Source organism: Pongo abelii, chromosome 17 (assembly GCF_028885655.2).
Source record: "Pongo abelii isolate AG06213 chromosome 17, NHGRI_mPonAbe1-v2.0_pri, whole genome shotgun sequence".
Lineage (NCBI taxonomy): Eukaryota > Metazoa > Chordata > Mammalia > Primates > Hominidae > Pongo > Pongo abelii.
The window spans coordinates 51,072,167-51,092,722 of record NC_072002.2 but is presented as its reverse complement, the minus strand read 5'-3'; the positions used below and the strand labels follow the sequence as shown (position 1 = coordinate 51,092,722).

At 42.7% G+C, this 20,556-nt stretch overlaps 1 protein-coding gene across 9 annotated transcripts in view; it reads right to left on the bottom strand.

Annotated features, from left to right (window-relative positions):
* FHOD3 (formin homology 2 domain containing 3) overlaps positions 1-20,556 on the bottom strand; it is a 503,817-nt gene that overhangs the window by 21,732 nt on the left and 461,529 nt on the right. For 8 of the 9 annotated variants that reach the window (XM_063716761.1, XM_054537476.2, XM_054537478.2 and 5 more), the window contains 5 exons: positions 18,711-18,893; positions 16,689-16,808; positions 15,360-15,521; positions 12,052-12,242; positions 3,910-4,102 (listed from right to left, as the gene is read on the bottom strand). In XM_063716761.1, the coding sequence (XP_063572831.1) occupies positions 3,910-4,102; positions 12,052-12,242; positions 15,360-15,521; positions 16,689-16,808; positions 18,711-18,893 (849 nt within the window). 9 annotated transcript variants of the gene reach the window in all.

Genomic DNA, 20,556 nt, shown 5'->3' with positions numbered 1-20,556 from the left:
TGGTGCTGACACTTCATGCTGATTATGTTAGGTTAGACCAGAGCATATATGAGGTGGTCAAATGTGGCATTCTTCACGTTCATAAACGGTCATACCTCAACTTCCTCCTCGTCATCAGTCTACCCGAGAGGACAGGACAGGACAGGACGGAAAAGACAGAAGGGATTCTTAGAAGGCACAGAAGTCAGCAAGAAGATCATCTCAATGTCACATAAAATTCCAAGTAAATAAACTGGTCACCACAACCAGGATACATCCTCTTGAGTTGGGAGCTGCCAGGCCCCACCCTCTTGTCCTCATCTGGACACTTCTTGCGTGAACTCCAAGGTCACCCATGACCAGAGGGACTCACAGGGCTCCGGGCCAATCTTCTGGGGCTGTCCCTAAGGTAACAGTCAGCTTACTCGATTCCCTGACCACCACCAACCTCACTCGCAGCTCTGCATCCTGCTGAGAGTGTCTTGCTCTGTGAACCATATGGCTTGGCTGGCCACATCCTTATGAATCCATCACGGCCTGACAGTCATCAAGGCCCCTCTAAGTGGACTGGCTTCCGTTTGCCTGGCTCTGCCTGTCAGCTGCCGGCCCTCCCATCCCATCCCGAGCGCAGGATCCCTCCCTGCCCAGGCTGCCGGTTCTGGGCTATCGTTAGTCCTTCCACAGGCAGGCCAGCCAGGACAAGTGAGAAAACTGCTCCAGCAGCGTGTTCACATTACTCTCTCCTCAGGAGCATGAAATTAATTTCTTTTTAACATCTCACCTGTTTCTCATGGTGGCCACCTGAACTGACTCTCCATACTTTTAATTACTTTAGCACTAAACTGCTTTAAGTTAACTTTAAATAAAATATCCCTCTTCTAACATAAATTGAGAGTGAAAAGTCATGTCAATCTCTTGATCATAAATTAAACACACTTTCAATTTAGGAGTGTCTGTGAAGTTACAGGGCCAGGCCAGCAAAACAGATTAAAGTGTTTTGAGAATGAACTATGCTTTTGGAAGTTAAAATGACAAACCACTTTCAGTCCATAACATTCCACGCTGCCTCATCCAAATGGCATTGTGACAAGAGACAACAGTCCTGTTCCATTACTCTCTTTTAAAAAATTCTTACAGTTTATTTATATAACCTGGGATGGCTGGCATTTTTCCAGAAATTCACACATGTTCAAGGTGCTACATATATAAAATACTGGCCCGCTCAACATCCCTAAAAGTAATCATCATTCCCTTTCTATAGAAGAGGAAGCTGGGGTTGAGAGGGGTTAAGAGCCTCACCCAGGATTACCACTGCCCTCCAACATGGGAGGCCTGGGATTGACCAGCCTGGATTCTCACAGCCCACGTCAGGAGTGTGAATGCGGCAGAAAGGCTGTAGTTGCCTCGTGTTGCCTTGTCTATGTCACCATTTGCTCTAGGACCAACTTTGTACACAGGATGAGGAATTAGTTGCTCAGTGATCCTGGCCTGGGAGGACCCCTGGATGATGAAAAGGAAGCCTTCTGAATACCCAGAAACAGGGGCAGAAGAAGAGGGATAGGCACTCAGGAGCTGGTGCATGGGGGCTGCAGATTTTACCCTCAGACCTCTCATCTCTAAATGCTACCACTTGCATCCTCAGTTTATTCAGCATGTACATTCAAGGTGACTTACTACAAACAGTTTTCTCTAAAATCTCTTCTAGCTCCAGGGGGTCCGTGATTCTAAGTCTATTGTCTGGCTTTGTTTTCAGTGGTTTAAGTTGTGTATATGCCATTTTTAACCAGGTTATGATGTCCTTGGGATATAAGCTTTTCTTTATACTCACATCTTCCTTGGTGTCCCAGGCACTGCTGGGTGCACAATGAGCCCTTAATTGAGTTGGAAAAACCCAAGGCTGTACACTTTTCCTTAAGGGACAATATCCTAATGTTCCAGCAGAGGGCAATCTTTCTACATGAATGATGCCACTTTGGCCATTAAAAACATGGACTAGGCTGAGAATGAATCCTGACGAAGCCTATCCTGTCCAGATTTTAATGGGAATTTAAATATTTTTGAATCAAACTCTAGAAACATTCACCTCTGTTTATGATTGGGAAAGCCAAATGTTTTAAGAGAAAGAATTTAAAAATTAGTGGGATCTGTAAAAAATCTCAAGAATTTAGCAAGAAATTTTGATGTGTCCACATAACTATAAGCATATTCAGCTTGTATGTGTCTCATAGCCACAAAATAAGCAATCTCTTTTTTAAAACTTTCAAAAATAATACTATGAATAAAATGTGGGCCACAGTTTGCCCAAGTGGATCCAACATGTTTCCTGGGTTGCTGTCTTCCAAGAGGTTGAAGATCCTACTGAACTGAGATTTCAGGAGAGGAGACAGACGACTCTTGGCTGATGGCACTGGAATTCAGAACTGCTTGGGTGCGGGGTAGAGCTGTAGAAAGGGCTCCTTCTGCACAAAAGTGACCTGAGCACTTCCTAAAGGTCCAGAAAATTCCAAGAAAACAAGGAGCTTACACAAAGGTGGATGGTAAGAGAAATGATTATCCCATGGTTCTTAAAATTACAACAAAGTTGCTAAGTTAATGTATCTGGCCTTCCATGTAAGTCAGACCCTCAGGAATGTGGACTTTTAGAGAGCAGTAACCAAGTGCCCTCTGCTTGGCTGACTACATACAAACATGTCTGTGCACATACGGCGGCTTCAGTGAGGTCTTCCTAATTGGTTTTCTTCCTCCCCCAGCAAAAATCTGCCTAACTAGGGTTCAGTTGAAATGTGTAACTGCCCAGATGATGGCACACCCTGTGGCTTAATCCTTTCCTCATTCCATTCCCTCTATTGCCAGAAGTCCATGTGCTACTCAAATGCACACACAGATGGGAGAAATACATGGGCAACAATCCAAACCATGAAAAAAAATCACACGCTAGAGTCCTTCAACAAGTTCCAAATATGACCTGTCAATATCAAAAAAGATGACTTTATTATCATTGAGTCTGTTCAAGAAAGAATAAATAGTGACTAAAGGAGGATTCCCAGAAAATTTCAGCCTTTTGCCTGGAACTGACCTGGATGAGTAATGGATGAGGTAAGTGAGACACTAACCTGGTTTTTATGTTTCGTAAAGGCACATTAAGAAAAAGGAACCTGCACTATGTATCTCCGCTGGTCTCTGGCATCTTCATGCATCCCTTTACCCTCCACTTTACTGAGCATCTGTCATCTGAATATCCACTGTCCCCCGAGACTTGGGTGGGCTTGGAGCTGAGACAGGAGAGATGGAGAAAGAGCCCAAGAGCAGGGGAGACATGTAAGTGTGCAGGGGCTCCCCAGGGTGCTATGGGGGAAACTCCTACTGGATTCACTGTCCTCTGGGAACTCTTTCCACCCTGATGTCCTGTGATTCAAGGGACTGGCAAGAGCCCATTAGATTATATCTTGGAGCAATCACATCAGTTTATTCAGATGCCCAAAATGGGTGGTCCCTGTGTCAACTGATTGGTTACACAGCACCGTTACGATGATTAAAATCCTGAATCAATTCCCCAGTCAGTACATTTGTCTTTCTGTGATAAGTGGCATTATCTTTTATATTTTTCTTGTCTTCATCCAACTTTACCCACATCACAGAGGACAAAAATAGAATCAAACATTTAATGTCATCAGCAACATGCAACACACCAAAATGGGTTCCATGTTCCTCTTCTAGCCACACATTCTGAAACTTTACATCTCCTAGCTCCTTGCTATTTAGCAGATTTTCACAAAAATGGTGGAGGAGTACTTTAAGAGCACTTTTTAAAAGAGATCTTTTTTTATAGTCAAAAAAAAAAAAAGCACAGCTTTAAACTGTGGGGAGGATTCCTGATTGATCTTACTTTGAAAACAAATGACATAAGGAGAGGGATTGTGTGAAACTTACATCGGTGATCATCTTCCCTCTGGTCTTATTTCTTTCTCTGTGGTTGGCCCGTTTCTGTTTCTGCTGCAAAACCCTTTCCCTGGTTGTGCGATACTCTAGTGCAAATTCACTAATAATCCTGCAGAATTTGTTTATGTTCACTTCCCGAATTGCGTAAGGTGGATGGCCCATAAAGAGTAAAAAGGAGTGGAATCTGCAAGGAAAAAACAGTAATGGCAATGACTTCAGTTTTAAGAAACAGAAATTACTTGTCTAAAATCTCTCAGTAAGAAACCAATGTCAGAACTTAAAATAAATAATAATAATAATAAAGAAACCAACAAGCCACACTCTCAGTAAGAAGATACTGTCCTTCATTCCTGGGGCTTTGAATTTCAAGAGTCTTCTCAAGTGAAAATGCAAACAGAAGTTCAACTCACTTTCCCACTGATGGAGATTATATCTAGGTGGTAGGACTTCAACAGATTACTTTTTCATTTTGCATATCTGTGTTTTAACATTTTTCTAAAATGGATACATGTAAAACTTTCGTAAGAAAAATGTTAAAGTGGTATTTTAGAAAAGTATTGCACCATTTCTAGATTATATGAGAATTGAATAGGAATAAAGAAATGTTGCTTAGAAATTCTTTTGAATGAACACTTAAAATAGACATGAACATATTATGAATAACATGTTAATCCATAGTTTGTAAATAGATGCTGTTTTCTGAGTAAATATTTTTAAACATTTCTTGCGATATTACATATAGTATTAATTTAATTAGGAAACACCAAAGAAGCAGAAAATAAATTTATTTTAACTACTTAATTTGTAAACAAAAATTATTAAACATTATTTGTTTTAAAATGTTGTAAAAGAAATTACATGAGCAGATAAGTACCCAAATTTTAGTTATTAGGAAATGAGAAAGAACACAGTGGGAGACAGAGGGAAAGCTTTCTGTGGAACAAACAACATTATGCAAATGATACCACTATTTATAGACAAAAAATTGTGATCACTCTGATTTGTACAGTTTGAATATGGATTTTTAAAATAAGGGACACTGGCTTACTCTTTTTGAGAGGAATAATGAAGTAAACATACAACTTGTATTTAAAGTAAAAGGGCCTAAAAAAGGCTAGCCAAAACTACATAACTCTTAGAAGAAAACAAAGTAGAAATCTTCATGACTTTGGATTAATGTGTTTAGATATGATATCTAAAGCATAAGTGATCAAAGTAGATAAACTGGACTTCATTAAACTTAAAAACCTTTGTGTTTCAAAGGATATTATCAAGACTAAAAAGACAATCTAAAAGATAGGAGAAAACATTTGCAAGTCATGTGTCTAATAAGACACTTGTGTCAGAATATATAAAGGAATCTTACGACGCAACACTAAAAAGACAAAAAAAGGACAAAGGATTTGAATAGACATTTCTCCTAAAAAGATATGCACATGGCCAGGAGATACATGAAAAGCTGCTCAAGATCACTAAGGAATGCACATCAGAACCACAAGGAGACACCACATACACCCACCAGGACGGCTGTAATAAAAGAGACAGGCTAGAACAAATGTTAGTGAGGATGTGGAGAAATTGGACCCTTTCCACAGTGCTGGTAGGAAGATAAAATGGTTTAGCAGCCATAGAAAATGATCTGGCAGTTCTTCAAAAAGATAAACAGAGTTATTATATGACTTAGCAATTTTTCTCCTTTGCATAAAAAGAAATGAAAATATGTGTACACACAAAACCTTCTACACAAAAGTTCATAGGAGCATTATTCACAATAGCTGAAAGTGGAAACAACCCAAATGTCCATGAACAGATAAACTAAATATAGCATTGGATGGATATAATGCATGGATAAACTAAATATAGCATTTCCAAATAAGGTCCTGGACGACTGGCCCCATCACCTCTCTGACTTCATGTCTTGTGACTCCAGTTACACTGGAATCCTGGTTATTCCCTGAAAAAGCCCACCTCAGAGCCCCAGACACCATGTGTAGTGTACAGGAGCCCTGGAGGGACACAGAGGCCAAGGAACTGAGAGCCTGCAGGGCCTGTGGGGAGGGGTGAGGAGGCCACTCCACAGGGTAGGACCATAGGCCTGACAAGGTATCCAGTACCAGCTGTTCCCCATGCGTAGAACGTTTTCCCCACTGACAGCTGCATGGATGGCTCTCACTCATTCCACAGGTCTCTGCCCAAAATACCACCTCCTCCGAGAAGCCTTCTGTGACCACCCTGTGTCAGGTCACTACCTAACCACTTATACTCTTATTTTTTCTTCCTGGCTGTTATTACCACTTGACATTATATATTAGATATATGATATGATATTAGGATAGGATAGTACAATATAATATAACAACTATTCAAGATCTGTATGCAAGAAGATTTGAGGGGAGAATCTATCAGCCTACAGCTAGCTAACCACTTCACCTCATTCTAATATATTAACATTCTGGGTCCTATTTTATACATAAGTACAACCCAAGATTCTTTATCCTACACTTTCTAGAGCATTGTTTTTGGATGCACAGGGGATCCAAACTTAACATATAAATTGGAAATGTTATTTAAGCATATATTTTACAAACAAGGAGAGTAAAAACAAACAAGTAAAGGTCTGAAAAAGATCCAGATATACATTTGAAAAGAGAGAAACTATGGTGTTCCTTCAGAAGAACAAAAAGGATATGACTTTGAGGCCGTAAAACTTCTAAGGAATTTTTTTCAGTTGAGTTTGTAACTTTTAGTATACATGATATGAAGATCGTATGGTTATGGGCAGGCTGGTCTCCCTAACCAGTACGCCAAAGCACAAGTCAAACATCTTTGATTTGTTCCATCATCTGCCTCTTACTCAATGCTGCCACTGTCTGGCCCAGAATGGGAGGGGTGGACTTTGGGCAATGGCACACCAGTCTTGGTGTTTACTTGTCTTCTGCCCATCTCTCCCCCTTGACTGGCAGTCCATTGCTGTAGTTTGCTAGGCCTCCCAGGAAGGCTTTTGATATGGTTTGGCTGTGTCTCCACCCAAATCTCATCTTAAACTGCAGTTCCCATAATTCCCATGCATTGTTTAGGGACCAAGTGGAAACAATTGAATCATAGGGGGCAGTATCCCCCATCCTGTTCTTGTAAGAGTGAGTGAGATCTCATGAGATCTGATGGTTTTATAAGGGCTTTCCCGCTTTGCTTGGCACTTCTCCTTGCTGCCGTTATGTGAAGAAGGACGTGTTTGGTTCCCCCTTCCACCGTGATTGTAAGTTTCCTGAGGCCTCCCCAGTGGTGCAGAACTGTGAGTCAATTAACCCTCTTTCCTTTATAAATTACCCAGTCTCGGATATGTCTTTATTAGCAGCATGAGAATGGACTAATAACAGCTTTCTTCTCCTCCTCTCCCCTGGTCCCTCTCTGTGCCTTTCACAGTGCAACTGTAGCCTAATGGATCTACAGGAGTGAGTGGGTGGGTCTGTACATCCAGAGAGTACAAAAGGATAAAAGGAAAGGTTAATATGCACGTTTAAAGATTAAAGACAAAACCCACACATATGATTACCTCAATAGACACAGAAAAGGCTTTCAATAAAATTCAACACCCTTCCTGTTAAAACACTTGATAAACTAGGTATTGAAGGAGCATACCTCAAAATATAATAATAAGAGCCATCTATGACAAATCCACAGCCAATATCATACTGAATGGGCAAAAGCTAGAAGCATTCCCCTTGAAAACCAGCACGAGACACGGATGCCCTCTCTCACCACTTCTATTCAACATAATGTTGGAAGTTTTGGTCAGGGCAATCAGGAAAGAGAAATAAAGGGCATTCAGATAGGATGAGAGAAAGTCAAACTATCTTTGTTTGCAAATGACATGATTCTATATCCAGAAAACCCCATCATCTCAGCCCAAAAGCTCCTTCAGCTGATAACTTCAGCAAAGTTCCAGGATACAAAATCAATGTACAAAAATCACTAGCTTTCCTATGCACCAACAACAGTCAAGCTGAGAGCCAAATCAGAAAGGCAATCTCATTCACAGTTGCCACGAAAAGAATAAAATACCTAGGAATACAGCTAACCAGGGAGGTGAAAGATATCTACAATGAGAATTACAAAACACTGCTCAAAGAAATCAGAGATGACACAAACAAATGGAAAATATTCCATGCTCATGAATTGGAAGAATTAGTGTCATTAAAATGGCCATACTGCCCAAAAGAGTTTACAGATTCAATGCTATTCCTATCAAACTACCAAAGACATTCTTCACAGAACTAGAAAAAAATTGTTTTAAAATTCATATGGAACAAAAAAAGAGCCTGGATTACCAAAGCAATCCTAAGCAAAAAGAACAAAGCTGGAGGCATCACATTACCCAACTTTACAATATAGGGCTACAGTAATTGCGACAGCGTAGTACTAGTACAAAAACAGGCACATAGACCAATGGAACAGAATAGAAAGCCCAGAAATAAGGTCACACACCTATGACCATCTGATCTTTGACAAAGCTGACAAAACAAGCAATGGGGAAAAGACTCTCTATTCAATAAATGGTGCTGGGATAACTGGCTAGTCAAATGTTGAAGATTGGACACCTTCCTTACACCACATACAAAAGTCATCTCTAGATGGATTAAAGACTTAAATGTAAAACCCAAAACTATAAAAACCCTGGAAGACAACCTAGGCAATACCATCCTGGACATAGGAACAGGCTGACAAAGCAATCACAACAAAATTTACCAAAAGCAATCACAACGAAAGCAAAAATTGACAAATGGGATCTAATTAAATTTAAGAAGTTCTGCACAGCAAAAGAAAGTATCAACAGAGTAAACAGACAACCTATACAGTGGGTGAAAAGTTTTGCACACTATGCATCTGACAAAGGTCTAATGTCGAGCATCTTTAAGGAACTTTAATTTACAAGAGAAAAATGAACAACCCCACTAAAAGTGGGCAAAGGACATGAACAGACACTTTTTTTTTTTTTTTTTGAGATGGAGTCTTCCTCTGTCTCCCAGGCTGGAGTGCAGTGGCACTGTCTCGGCTCACTGCAAGCTCCACCTCCCAGGTCACGCCATTCTCCTGTCTCAGCCTCCTGAGTAGCTGGGACTACAGGTGCCCACCACCATGCTCAGCTAATTTTTTGTATTTTTAGTAGAGATGGGGTTTCACCGTGTTAGCCAGGATGATCTCGATCTCCTGACCTTGTGATCCACCCACCTTGGCCCCCCAAAATGCTGGGCTTACAGCCACGAGCCACCGTGCCCAGCCCTGAACAGACACTTTTTAAAAGAAGACATTCATGTGACCAACAAGAATATGGAAAAAAAAAAGCTCAACATCACTGATCATTAGAGAAATGCAAATCTAAACCACAATGAGATACCATCTCACATCAGTCAAAATGGTTATAATTAAAAAGTCAAAAAATAACAGATGTTGGTGAGGTTGTGGAAAAAAAGGAACACTTATACACGGTTGGAGGGGGTGTAAATTAATTCAACCATTGTGGAAAGCAGTATGGTGATTCTTCAAAGAGCTAAAAGCAGAACTTCCATTCAACTGGGTATATATATACCCAGAGGAATATAAATCATTCTACCAGAAAGACACATGCACATGAATGTTCATTGTAGCACTAATCACAACAGCAAAGACATGAAATCAACCTCAATGCCCATCAATAACAGATTGGATAAAGAAAATGTGGTACATATACACCATGAAACACTATACATCCATAAGAAAGAACGCGATCATGTCTTTTGTGGGAAGATGGATGGAGCTGGAGGCCATTATCCTTAGCAAACCAACACGGGAACAGAAAACCAAATATCACATGTTCTCATTTATAAATGGGAGCTAAATGATGAGAACTTATGAACACAAAGAAGGAAACAACAGACACTGGGGTCTACGTGAAGGTGGAGGGTGGGAGGAGGGAGAGGAGCAGAAAAAGCAAGTATTGGATACTGGGCTTAGTACCTGGGTGATGAAATAATCTGTACAACAAACCCCCATGACACGAGTTTACCTGTGTAACAAACCTTCACATGTATCCCTGAACCTAAAATAAAAGTTAAAACAAATGCAGGTTTGAACATTCAAAACAAAATTTTCTTAGCCAGGAAACAGTTTCAACAACTAGGTTTTACCTAAAGAGACAGCTTTTTGAAACTTTTTGATCTGACGTCAAAATATAAGTATTTAGGCAGGCTCATTTGCATGACTAAGATGATCCCACCAGTTACCAGCAATAAGGCCCTGAACTAGGGTCCTTTCTGTGCCTCAGTTTCCCAATGTGTTAAGTAAAAAAAAAAAAAAAAAAAATCACAGCCGTCATCCTCAGCTATGATCCTGAGGACTGTTGGTGGGAGGGGGAAGGAAAAATGAGGCACAGTCCTTGGGGCTCTCAGTCCTCCAACTCAATTTCAACAAGAGAGTCCTGCTTTAATCGGTTCTACATACAGCGCTCCAGCTAAAGACTTCATTTTAACCCAGGGTTCTACGGTTTAGATACTTTGGATTGGCCACTTCCAGGTACCACCTCCCTTTAGCCACGCCCATTTTACTACCCACACCAAAACCACAGTGAACTTCTGGCTCCTCCTGGTCATCCCCAATGGGATGTAGATAGGTGAGGCAGGAGCAGCCATCATCTGGGTGACCAGCTTGCCAAGGAGAATGGGACAATCAGAGCAAATACTTTATAGCTTAAGAAATAGACATACCACCAAACTGAGTTTTTAATGTCTGGGATAAAATGGTTAATGTAACCAAGCTCAACAGCTTTATAAGACGTTCATAAAATTACTCCAGTTTCATGACATTCCAAATAATAGTTGGTTCTTTGTGTGTGTGTGTGTGTGTGTGTGTGTGTGTGTGTGTGCACGCGCGCGCGCACGCATGTATTTTAAATGGGGAATTGCTTGCATCATACAAAGCATGGAGGGCCAAACCAGCTCACATTCCCCGCCTCTTTGATTTCAGCAAGAAATCTGACAAAATCTCCTAAAAGTTCCCTTGAGGAAGGAAGGACAGCCAGAAGGTCTAGATCGATAGTCAGGGAGATTTAGAGTTGAACAATTAAATTCCAAAAGAACTGATTAACGGATAGTTGTCAAGCTGGAGGGAAGATTCTGCTTCTTATGTTTATCCTGTACAACATTTAAAAACTACTTGCCATTTTCTCAGTGGTCTGGATGAAGACCCAGAGGCAGTATGATTATCAAAGCAGAAACTGACACAAGCTGGGAGAGGGTTCATGTGCAGATCAAAGTATCAGGTTTTAAAAAGTTCCGTATAGGCTTAAGGAAGGTAAAAGAAGGAGATGAGGAAAGAAGGGAAAGACAGGGAGGGAGGAAGGAAGAATGGGTGAGGGTCCCTCAACTGTGTTCTGTGACAAAGCAAAGGAGAAGAGAGTGGTAGCACATGGTAGGAAAGGCCCTGACCTGGGAAGATAGAAGATCCAGGTTCTAGTCTTCGGGCTACCACTGCTTTCTGGTGGCACAGCCCTGGACAGCCGTGGGCCATTCCAGACCCCATTCTCCTTGTGGGCAAAACAAGGTCTGACACATCACTGCTGTGTCTCCAGGGTCCTCTTGGATCCTGTGACTCTGAGGAGGGGTGGTCCAGAGGACAGTGCTGTGATGGAGCCTGGACCTCACTCAGGTAGGCTGTGGCATAGAGCAGCTGTTGGAGGATCTGTTACTGGAAGGTCCTCCGAAGGCCAGCTGCAGATCAGGTAAAGGAGGAACTTTTCTAACAAAGAGAGCTGCCTTGAAAGGGAGTGTCCTCTCTATAGGTGAAATTCTTCCAGCAGACCCAGAGATGCAGGGTTCAATTTGTTAGAAATCTTACAGACGCAATTCCTGATAGGTAGGATTTTTGGATCAAATTATTTCTGAGATTCCTTCCAACTTTGAGGTTTGATGGCATTATATTATTGTGTAAGAAAAATTAATTATCCATGAAACTGGTAAACATCTGTATCATCAGTGTACTTGCTATGTACCAAGAATGTACAAAAAATCTGTAAATTTAACCATCAGCTCTTAATTTCCAGTACAAATTTTTCAATATGCCATTGTACTGATATTTCTATAAGTTCCTCAATCCACTTACCTGTTGATTATCCTTCTATGGACAATCTTTAAAATTATAATTCGCTCTGCACAGTCTTTCAGGAACTCTGACATCCGTTGTTTTAAAACTGGTTTCATTTCATGTTTTGCAATTGCCTTAAGGTGATCCCATGAAGCTTTGCATCTTCTCTCCATCTGACATAAATTATCCTGAAGTTGATCAAAGTCAACCTGAAAATCAGAGCGAGAACATTGCAAACACACTGAAACCACCAGACACCAACCTGAACTGGGAGACCAAACTGCCTCTGGGGAGAAACAAACATCAAAACCAAATTCACATCTTGAAATACAAACATATTTACAGCCTAAAAATTATTCACATGTGTATCTGTCATTATCTTGACATCACATTATTTAGTGATAAAACTTCTCCAAATGAACTCAATACATGTGTAACCTTTTTTGGACATATTTGGAAGTAGATCTTTGGGAACTGTAAATTAAAACATGATATCAAGGAACCCTAGTACAAGATGAACTAAGATGTCTCATAAATTTTTTTCAGAGCACTTTTATTCTTCAGCGATAATATTTCTCTTAAAGTTGAGAAATGCACCCTAGTCCTACAAGGATGGCTCTGCTATGCTGGGGACCAACTAATGGGCAGCCAGCTTCTCTTCGTGATGATCTCCTCTATAATGTGAGTCACAAGTTGTTTTATTCACCTGCCCACTCATTCATTCCACCAACACTCATGGAGAAACTAGCATACACCAGTCTCTAAGCCAGGCATTGAACATAAACACAAATGCTGAATGAGACAACTTCCTCTTCTCAAGGAGGCTGACTGTACACACAGGTGATTCCCAAACTCTGAAGGACACACAGCCCCCACCAGGCTCGTGTGTGTGCCTGCGTGTGGGTGAGGGTTGCCGCAGATGCACATCACACATGCAAGTGACAGATGTGACAGAGTGCTGGCTGTGTATTCAGGGACGTGCAGACAGGCTGGACTGCCAGAAGGAGCCTGAGATGAGGTTTTCTAAGATGATGATTTTATAGAATTTCCAGACTAAAAATTACATAAATCAGAGAGATTTTTAGTCATGAAAAAAATACATCAGAGGGCCACATTTAACAGAGGGATGGGGAAGGAAATTGTGAAGGACAGGAGCAGAGAAAGAAATAAGTAAGTGGGTGTGCTGGAAGGAGGGGACTGAGGTGGATGGAAAGCAGCTAAGATGGGAAAGGCTGTGTCCAGTAAGCAAAAGTCAGAGCAGCAGGAGGTGCGCGGCGGTGAGTGCGAGGTGCGTGGAGGGTGTGGTGGGGATGAGCGGGAGGTACACCGGGGTCAGCAGGAAGTGAGCGGAGGGTGCGGGTGGGGGGATAAGTGGCAGGTGCGTGGAGGGTGTGGCGGGGGGTTATCGGGAGGTGCGCAGAGGGTACGGGGTCAGGAGGGGCTGAGCAGGAGGTGCGTGGAGGTGAGCAGGGGCGCGGAGGTAAGCCGTTGCTACTTAGGGGCCACTGATGGAGGCAACGAGCAGGGCCTGCTAAAGCCCACAAGGGACTTGCTGGAGTGACTTCAGACCTCCAGGCCCACCCTTGGAAGGACAATGAAGGGGAAAGAGTTCGCAAAGGTGGATTCTGTGAGAGGATCTGTGGCACCAACAGGATGAAGACACGCAGTGTCGTGTCTGGTGTGAGGCAGGGAGGCATGCAAGACACCGTATGTACTCGGCTTCCTGATGCTATTGCATCAAAAAGAGAAGGCAAGTTTAGGCAAAGCCCTGGGATTCAGGTATGCAGAGTTTCATGGCACTTTGAGGAAAATGATTTGTCTGAAACCAAAGGAATCCTGAGTCCAGATAGGAAACGCTTCGCTTTCTCATGATACAATGAGGCTTAGAAAAAATTCTGATAGGCCATTTCAGGGTCCCCTGCTCGGTGCACCTGGCAAAGGCCAGCCTGTGGCTCTGGAGGTAGGTGGAGGAGGCTCTCGGCCACCAGGTCCCCACAAGCCAGGGCTGTGGCAGAAGGCAGACAGAGAGGAAGGGCCCCTTGAAGCAGGCCTCATTAGCCAACCCACATCCTTCCCCACCTTTGCCCATCACTCTCTCTCTTCCTCTCATACTGGATTCCAACACACCCCAGTACTTCCAGCTCTCATGCTCCAGCCAGGGGTGTTTCTAGAAGGTTCCTTCACACTGGCCTGGTTGCTGTGCCCTATTTAAGGGTATTTTCCACCCCTGCCCTCTCCCCTAGCGAGTTTCCTGTGCTCCTAAGACCTTCACATCTCCCAGTTCTGGTGTGTTTGGGATCCCTCTAGGAGTTGGTCAGCCTCAGTGACTCCCTGCACTAGAGGCAGCCAGGTGTCCACATACTGTGACTGTCTCTTTTCTAGTGAAGCATAAGTTCATGAAGATATTAACTCTGCACTTGCTTTAAGAGCTTGCAGCTGAGGGCCAAGGCCATATACTGTTTACAGCCCTATAAAAATGTTCCCTCTGGGCAAGATCATAGGGACTGCCGATCTGTGGGGAGCAGGAGCCGGGAGGGCCCTGTTTTCTGGCTCCACACCTCACTGCAAGGTCCTATGGACATCTCAGGAAGAGCCAAATTGCATCTTTTTGACATGGTTGCCACCTAAGACAAGCTGTGCTGTTTTAGTGTTCTGGAGAATCCACCCTGGTTAGTAACACTGCCTAACAGTGGACGCAGGGTTTAGGAATGGGATGGCAGGCTTGCCTTGCATACCTCAGTAGGAAAGAATCTGACTGAGAACCAGAGATAGGAAAAAGATCTTAAAAGTTCATTAGCATGGAATACTATGCAGCCATAAAAAATGATGAGTTCATGTCCTTTGTAGGGACATGGATGAAATTGGAAATCATCATTCTCAGTAAACTATCGCAAGAACAAAAAACCAAACACCGCATATTCTCACTCATAGGTGGGAATTGAACAGTGAGAACACATGGACACAGGAAGGGTATCATCACACTCTGGGGACTGTTGTGGGGTGGGGGGAGAGGGGAGGGATAGCATTGGGAGATATACCTAATGCTAGATGACGAGTTAGTGGGTGCAGTGCACCAGCATGGCACATGTATACATATGTAACTAACCTGCACATTGTGCACATGTACCCTAAAACCTAAAGTATAATAAAAAAAAAAGTTCATTAGAAATGCCACAAAACAAATCATATTCACAAACTCTAGAGCAGAGAATGCAGGCAGCACTTGGGCATTTTACTTAATAGGGCACGTGTTCCTTGAGGATGACCGATAAAGATCCCGTGGCTGCAGCGAGACCAGGCCCACTCCTCAGCGTCTGCAGACATACCTTGGCTGACCTGGTGATGGCCCCGATCTCTGAGTACAGATCGGAGCTGTCTGGGAAGTTTTCCACCACCATGGTGCACACATGGTGGAGAAGCGACTGCTTGTGCACTGTGTCTTTGACTTCTGGAACCTTCTCGAGGTAGCTTAACTCAAACGCTTTGGCCTGTTTTGCAAACATCAATAAAAGACATGTTTCAAGCAGGCTCTTAGAGAATGGCACAGGATAGTTAGAATCAATTCTCCGCTGCAGTCACCCAACATTCAATTTCCCTGTGGCTGAAGCTCCTGGGGCCACATGCTCCACGATCCATGGCTGATCACACATGGGCCAGCCACATTGAGAATGAGGGAGCCTCTAGCCCTTTCCCACCACAGCCATGAGCCATGTCCCAGGACTCACCCCTAAATCAGGGTGCTGTGGGGCTGGGCTCTGACATCTGCCTATCTACTTCTTCCTCCCTTTGCCAGTTGTTGTCTACTTCCTGGACAAAGCTGGGCCAATTTTTAAAAAGTTGCTTTTCTTAATAACTAATGCATGCTGGGCTTAATACCTAGGTAATGGGTTGATAGGGGCAGCAAACTACCAGGGCACATGTTTACCAATGTAACAAACCTGCACATCCTGCAAATGCACCCCAGAACTTAAAAAAAAGATTTTTAAACAGTTGTTTTTCTTTAAGCATCAAAATGCATATAAGCATGAGTATTTGAGCGATAAGCTCATAAAAAAAAATGGGGCAGAAGAAAGTTTTCCAATGTCAAGTTTGAGAGTAGTTACACTTCATAAAGAATCATGTGTGTGTTTTTCTGTTTTCTTATTTATAGCAAGACACAGGTTGAAATAAATAGGCCCTGATATCTTTTTTGTTTTTTTTTTGAGACAGAGTCTTTCTCTGTCACCCAGGCTGGAGTGCAGTGGTGAGATCTCAGCTCACTGCAACATCCACTTCCCGGGTTGAAGCGATTCTCTTGCCTCAGCATCCCGAGTAGCTGGGACTACAGGTGCGTGCCGCCATGCCTGGCTAATTTTTTGTATTTTTAGTAGAGACAGGGTTTCACCGTGTTAGCCAGGATGGTCTCGATCTCCTGACCTCGTGATCCACCCGCGTCAGCCTCACAAAGTGCTGGGATTACAGGTGTGAGTCACCGCGCCCGGCCTAGGCCCTGATATCTTAAGAACAAAATTCCTTCTAGATTTTCAGCAAGAAGACACAAAAGTCATTTGTTCCACTGTGCTTTGGGGGACCTGAGGTACAACCTTCATCAGCCATTGCTTGGCAGGGATTTTGTGACAAGGGGGGCTGCAGGATGAGGAATGGGGACGACTTACATTAGTTCCATTTAGAAAGTTCCCAATAGCTAAGAGAGTAGACAGGATAAAGCCCAAGGTTTTATTGTTCTCCAACTGGTCTATTCCTTCCTTCAGGTCCAGGAGTGGTTCTGCTACTTCCTTTCAGTTAAAAAAAAAAAAAAAATCAGACAATAAAGAATGTACAATTTGGCTTTACTTTGTTCTTTTGACTTTTTGTGTAAGGGAATAACACACGGTGTTCTCCCCAGCACAAGGCAATCCCCTGCGATGGGCATTGCTCCTAGGTATGGAAACGTGTGGCAGGGAGAGCCTCTACTCCCTAGACCCTGCAGTGGAGATCAAAAGGACCTTGTGCTGGGGTGACAAGGGCTCTGGACTCCCCATTTCTGCCTCAGGAAACGCCCTCCTCTTACTCTCCTTCCTGGCTGTGGCTGACTCCTGGGACACTCTTCCTTCCCATCTTCCTTCGGCTTCTAGACCACAGTCTTCTTCTTTGCTTTTTCTCCTTCCAGGCAGATTGGCAATGAAAGTTGTGGGCTCGATGTCCCCGAACTGCCCCAGGCCTCCTCCTCCCCTCAAGGCACTCCACGGCTAGCCACCTGGCAGTCTGGGCTGCTCACTAGAAGGCTACTGCCCTCTACCCCATTGCTTTCATGACCCCCCTCCCTCAGACCTCCAGCCTGCTCTGTAGCCTCATGGCCTCCATCTCCCCCACCCTCATTGCTGTTATTCTTTGGCCCCCACTCCTTTGTCTTGACTGAGGCTCTCCCCCAGCCTATATCCCAAAGCCAGGAGATCCAGCTTCAGTTTCTCCAGCCCAGGTCTTGCCAGTCTGACCCAGTGATCTGCTTTCTCCCTGATGTTACCTCCCTTGGCTAAAGAAAGTCACCTGAGCATGCTGTCTGGTCTTGTGACCCAGTCATAGCAGTCACCTCAGCAATCCCTAGGTGTCTTCCTCTCTGCTTGACTTCCTGATGAATTCAAATACTGTAGTTCCCTTCTGAAGTCCCCCAAACCCACCACCATCTGGCCCTCAATACAGGACCTTGCTCCTTCCTTTGCCAGAAGATGGAGACCACACAGCCTCTCCACTTGGCTTTATTTTTTTAGAGATGGAGGTCTCACTCTGTTGCCCAGGCTGGAGTACAGTAAGGCGATTATAGCCTATTGCAGCCTTGAACTCCTGGCCCCAAGTGATCCTCCTGCCACAGCCTCCTGAGTAGCTGGGACTACAAGTACATGCCACAACACCTGGCTAAGTTTTTAAAATTTTTGTAGAGACAGGGTCTCACTATGATACCCAGGTTGGTCTTGAACTCCAGGCTTCAAGCCATCCTCCTGCCTCAGCCTCCCAAAGTGCTGGGATTACAGGTGTGAGCCACTGCACCTGGCTCACCTGGGCTATAGAATCTCTCTTCTGCGGACTTCCTCTCAACTAAGATCCCACACAGTTCACTTTCCATCTCCCCCTTTTCTTCTCCACTGGCTCCTTCTGTTCAGCCTGCGAAAAACTCCCATTGCCCTATTCCAGAGAGGATGCCCATGTCCTCTGCTTTCTACTGAGGAGGAGCCTCCTCAAGCTTTCTCCATTAAGGCCCATTTCCTTCTGTTCCCCTCCCAAACTCTTGCAATAGGAAACATAAAATGACCACCTAATTGCCACAATCTCTGGCAGTTTAGGTGATTATCATCAGGTGGAAGGATTATAGGAAATTTTCTATATTGTACTTTTCTGTATTTTCCACATTTTCTACAATGAGAATATAGGATCTGAAAAAAATGTAATTGTTTTGTTTTGTAATCAGTGACTTGGTGCCCACAATCTAGTGGCTGAGGCTGGCACCAGGCAGACACTTTAGAATCAGCCTTCATTGGCCAGCTGCTGATCACTTGGTGTACACACGACCTCCTCATTGTCAGCTCACCCTCTGCACCCTATGCCAAGAATGATATTTCACTGCCTTAATATTGATCAATGAAAAACTGCCTTTCTCAGCACTGTGGATGTGGGATCAGCTGCCTCTCTTACAGATAGCTTACCTTTTCTGTAGTTTCATAATCCATTTTGAATGCCCAGAGGTGAAGTCGTGCAGAGAGCTCGCTGATGGAGGAGAGGGTGAGGAGGAACTGCTCTGCACTGCCCAAGGGGATTTCAGGGTTGGCCAGCTGAGCTTCCTGGATTTTCTGCTTCTCCTCATCAGTGGGAATCATCGTTAGAATTTTCTGGAAATAGGAGATGATATAGTATATTTTCTCTTAGTGATGGACCCTCCCCTGCTCCTTCAATGTTATAAAATTCATATTATAATTTTCCAACCGGGTAGTAGAGGTATCTACAGGTGTTATATTGTCATAAACCAAATATACTTGAAGCAACTTGACCCAAATTTTCAGGGTCTCACACACAAACGACATTCTAGGCAAGAAAGGGAGATGAGAGGTGAGAGAAAGATGAAAAACAAGACACAAGATTAGAGAACAGCTCCCTATTCCCTAGGAAGTAGAGTAAGACATGTCAAAAAGATATGCTTTGCAGCACTTCTCCTGCATTAATTTAAAAGCTTACAAAAATGAATCATTTTCAAAGAACTCGGACTGACTTTTGTTCATGTGACATATAATCATTTTAACTGTATTTCAAAACTTACATAGAAATGATAGTACCTTAAGTAATACTAAACTTAAGTCTAATTGCAGAAAAAATCATGATGGTATCCATAAATACAAGCTAATAAAAAAGTATATCTTTTTACTTATATTTGTTTCTGGTAAAAATCAATTGTGGAAGGCAGAGAAGGCAAAAAGGCACCAGAATACTTATGATTCTCATACACTCAAATTCCTTTGTGATTACATTTTTTAAAGTAAAAATTCTCATGTCTACTCTTACTATTCCTATTGAACATCATATGGAAATCTTAGGCAGGCACATAAAAGAAATAAAAGGCATACAGACTGGAAAGGAAAAACCTGCTCATACACACAGATGTCATAATTGTCTGCATAAAAAACTATAAGGAATCTACAAAAAATTTCTAAAACAAAAAAGTGAGTTTAACAATGTTGTATGATATAGGGTCAATACACAAAAATCCATCTTATTAGTTCATTATCTATACATTTATAATAAACTAACATTTTTTAAAATGCTATTTACAAAACACATAGGTATAACTCTAACAAATCCTGTTAAGTATCTTTATGCTGGAAACTAGAAAATGCTGATGAAAGCAATTGAAGATAGAAACAAATAATAAACACATGGAGAGACATACTATGTTCATGGATTGAAAGACTCAACAGACAAGATGTTAATTCTTCCAAAATTGATCTATAGATTTAATTCAATTCCAATCAAAATACCAGTATAATTTTTTGTAGATATATGATGCAGGACTGGGACTTAGCCTGGGATGGTTTTTTGCTTTAACCAGGAAAGAATTCAAGGGCAAGCTAATGGTAATAGACTGAAATTTTTTATTGAACAGTACTGCTCCTTCTGGAGCTGGACTAACTCCTAGGCAGTGTGCCCAGAGTCAGCAAAGTATGGGTTCTTGGCAACTGTATTTATACTCATGTAAATCTATTTTCAATTATATGCAAATTAAAGGCCAGGTCAACACAAATTGAGGGGTGGGTTGTTTAGAACTTTCTAGGAAAGGGGCAGTAAGTTTTTGGTCTTGCCCTGGAAAGGGGTGGTAACTTGTGGGTTGTTGCCATGGCATTTATAAATTGTCATGGCTTTAGTGGGAATAGCTTATACCTACGAGCAATGAGGGCAGCTAAGGATTGCTTTTGTCACCATCTGTGGTTTTTGTCAGTTTTTTTGCTTTATCCCATCTGAACCAGATCCTGTCATCAGGGTTGGGACCAGATTTGGTCATCA